At 53.6% G+C, this 2,420-nt stretch overlaps 1 protein-coding gene across 1 annotated transcript; it reads left to right on the top strand.

The window, feature by feature from the left end:
• Positions 1-242: 242 nt before the first annotated feature.
• Positions 243-2,131, top strand: ISF_09925 (dimethylaniline monooxygenase; the record flags this gene model as incomplete). The annotated part of the gene is made up of 5 exons (XM_018853524.1): positions 243-407; positions 458-934; positions 988-1,246; positions 1,311-1,333; positions 1,421-2,131. 5 exons carry the CDS (start codon positions 243-245, stop codon positions 2,129-2,131), a joined length of 1,635 nt encoding a protein of 544 aa, XP_018699291.1.
• Between the last annotated feature and the right edge of the window lie 289 nt (positions 2,132-2,420).

Below are 2,420 nucleotides of genomic sequence, written 5' to 3'. Positions count from 1 at the left end.
CTTCTGGCCAAGCTCGCGGTTGTCGATAGGCCGCCTTCCACTTGACGTCTACCCGACGTCCAGTGTAGTCCACCTCGGGTGTGGGGCGGAATGGTGATCCTTCTCGTTGAGCGGCCAGTCTAAGTAGAATGGCACTCTCTACTTAATGCTAGCCGCCGATGCCAAAGTGGTAGTCATGTAGACAGAACGCCGGAAAGTGTCTCTACCTCACTGCTCATGTTTCAAACAGCGCCATCATCACCATGAGAGTCGCAGTAATTGGCGGTGGCCCTTCCGGCCTAGTTACATTGAAGTACCTGTGCGAGGCACACCGGTTTCTCGAGTGCGAGCGCGTTGAGGCGGTGCTATTCGAATACCAGACGCATGTAGGGGGCACGTTTTTCGCCCGAGCCTACGAAGACGCCGAGGTTGGTTGGTCTATGGCCAGGCCATTAAGCGTGCTAACACAAGCTCGCAGCTAGTTTCCTCCCGACAGCTTACTTCCTTCTCCGACTTCCGCTGCAACATTGGAAAAGATTTCCTCGCCGCACCCGAATACGTGGAATATTTGCACAAATACTGTGACCATTTCAGTCTCTGGCCGCACATCAAACTGAACGCAAAAGTGGTCTCTGTTACGCGTGGAGGCGGCCGCCGGCATGTCATCACGTACCAGAAGGATGGACGCTTACTACAGTGGAGCTGCGACGCGGTCGCCGTGTGCTCTGGGCTGCATGTAGATCCCAATATTCCAGAAATCAAAGGGTTAGAGAACATACCACGCGCAATCCATTCCTCAAAGTTCAAGGAGCGCAAGCAGTTCGACGGCTGCAAGACTGTGATGGTGGTAGGCTGCGGTGAAACTGGAGCAGATGTGGCTTATCTGGCCGCTACGCACCCGGACGTTGATCGAGTTGTCCTGTGCCACAAGGACGGTTTCCATTTCGCGCCAAAGGTTCGTTTCTTAAATGTTTCTCAATTCTCCAGCGAGTCTAACACGCTGCCCAGCGCAATTCCGGACCTGTCTTGCTGCCCATCCTCGGCCGCAAGCCAGATCCGGCGGAGCCCGGCATTCCGATCGATGTGAGCCGAGCGAGCCTTTTCGACACAGCTTATGTCCACCAAATCCTACGACGCAACGACGAAATACTATGGACCTATTATCATCTTTACATCAAGAGCCTGCTATGGTTGAGCTCGGGGACAACTGCTGGGATGGACCAGTGGGTAGGCGAGATCAGCCCAGAGCGCCACCATCCCTCCAAAAGTATCTCATTCAATTTTCAAGCACAAAAGATCAATGCAACACATTCCGCTAACCGCTGTGCCAGTCTTTTTCAACAAGTCCATGAAGGTCTGTCCATATATCAGTCTGCCTTATAGGCCCCATATCCCCGGACCCCGCCTATGGTTATATGCTCTACGGTCTGCTCTGGTACAGATTCCTGTGCCGGATACAAAGGGACGATGTGTTGATCTGGCGCCATGGCCATGCCGAATCCTGCCATCAGGAGTCACCAAGTTTGTGGACAACGGGCGGCCGGAATACCAAAGGCTACGAAACAGTCAGATTCGTCCGGATATGGTAGTTCTCTGCACGGGTTATAAACAGGGATTCGTTTTTTTCGATAGGCAATGCGACCAACCATATCCAACTCCTGAAAAAGCAGACGTGCGGCATATTTGGATGCGAACGGAGCCGTCTGTCAGCTTCATTGGTTTCGTGCGCCCCTCTCTCGGGGCCATACCACCTCTGGCGGAGATGCAGGCCCAACTCTGGATCACTCACTTATTTGCCAAACACAAGCTTCCTCGGGCGCTGCGTCCCGAAGACGAGCCACATTACCAGTTGCGCAGTGTGCCAGGAGCACGTATCCGGTACGGCGTAGACCACGAAAGCTATGTGTACCAGCTGGCCCTTGATATGGACGCTGCACCTGGTCTCGCAGACGTCATGTGCTTGGGCTCGCTGAGGCTGCTTCTTATCTGGACACTTGGTGCCAACTTCAACACCAAGTTTCGTCTCCGGGGCCCGTGGAAGTGGAAAGGCGGGTATGCTTTGCTAATTTCGGACGAGTTCTGGACCACAATCTCGAGGCGTCCAGTCATCTTCGGTGCGGTTCTTGGCAAGCTTGGCGTGTATTCAGGCTAACGTATGCTCAGGACATTTCGCGGTCTCCATACTCCCTATGCTAATCTTCGGGCCTGTTAACCTCGCCTGCTTCGTAGCAAGCTGCCTTTTCTCGATATTCCTCCATGGTGTGCCATAACGCCCATATTTACTGGTGGCCGGCAGCACAAGCTAAAGAGCTCCTTGGCGCTATAGCGATTAGTCAATTCATACATGAAGCAAGGAGCCAAATTGGTACAGCACTATTACTTCCTCCCAACTGCCGAGCCCATCTCGAGCCCATCTCTCCGCGGGATAAGAATGATAGGAA

The sequence above is a fragment of the Cordyceps fumosorosea genome (genome assembly GCF_001636725.1).
Source record: "Cordyceps fumosorosea ARSEF 2679 chromosome Unknown scaffold_99, whole genome shotgun sequence".
Taxonomy (NCBI): Eukaryota; Fungi; Ascomycota; class Sordariomycetes; order Hypocreales; family Cordycipitaceae; genus Cordyceps; species Cordyceps fumosorosea.
Note: the sequence above shows the minus strand (reverse complement) of the source record. Positions and strands in the feature narration are given on the sequence as shown.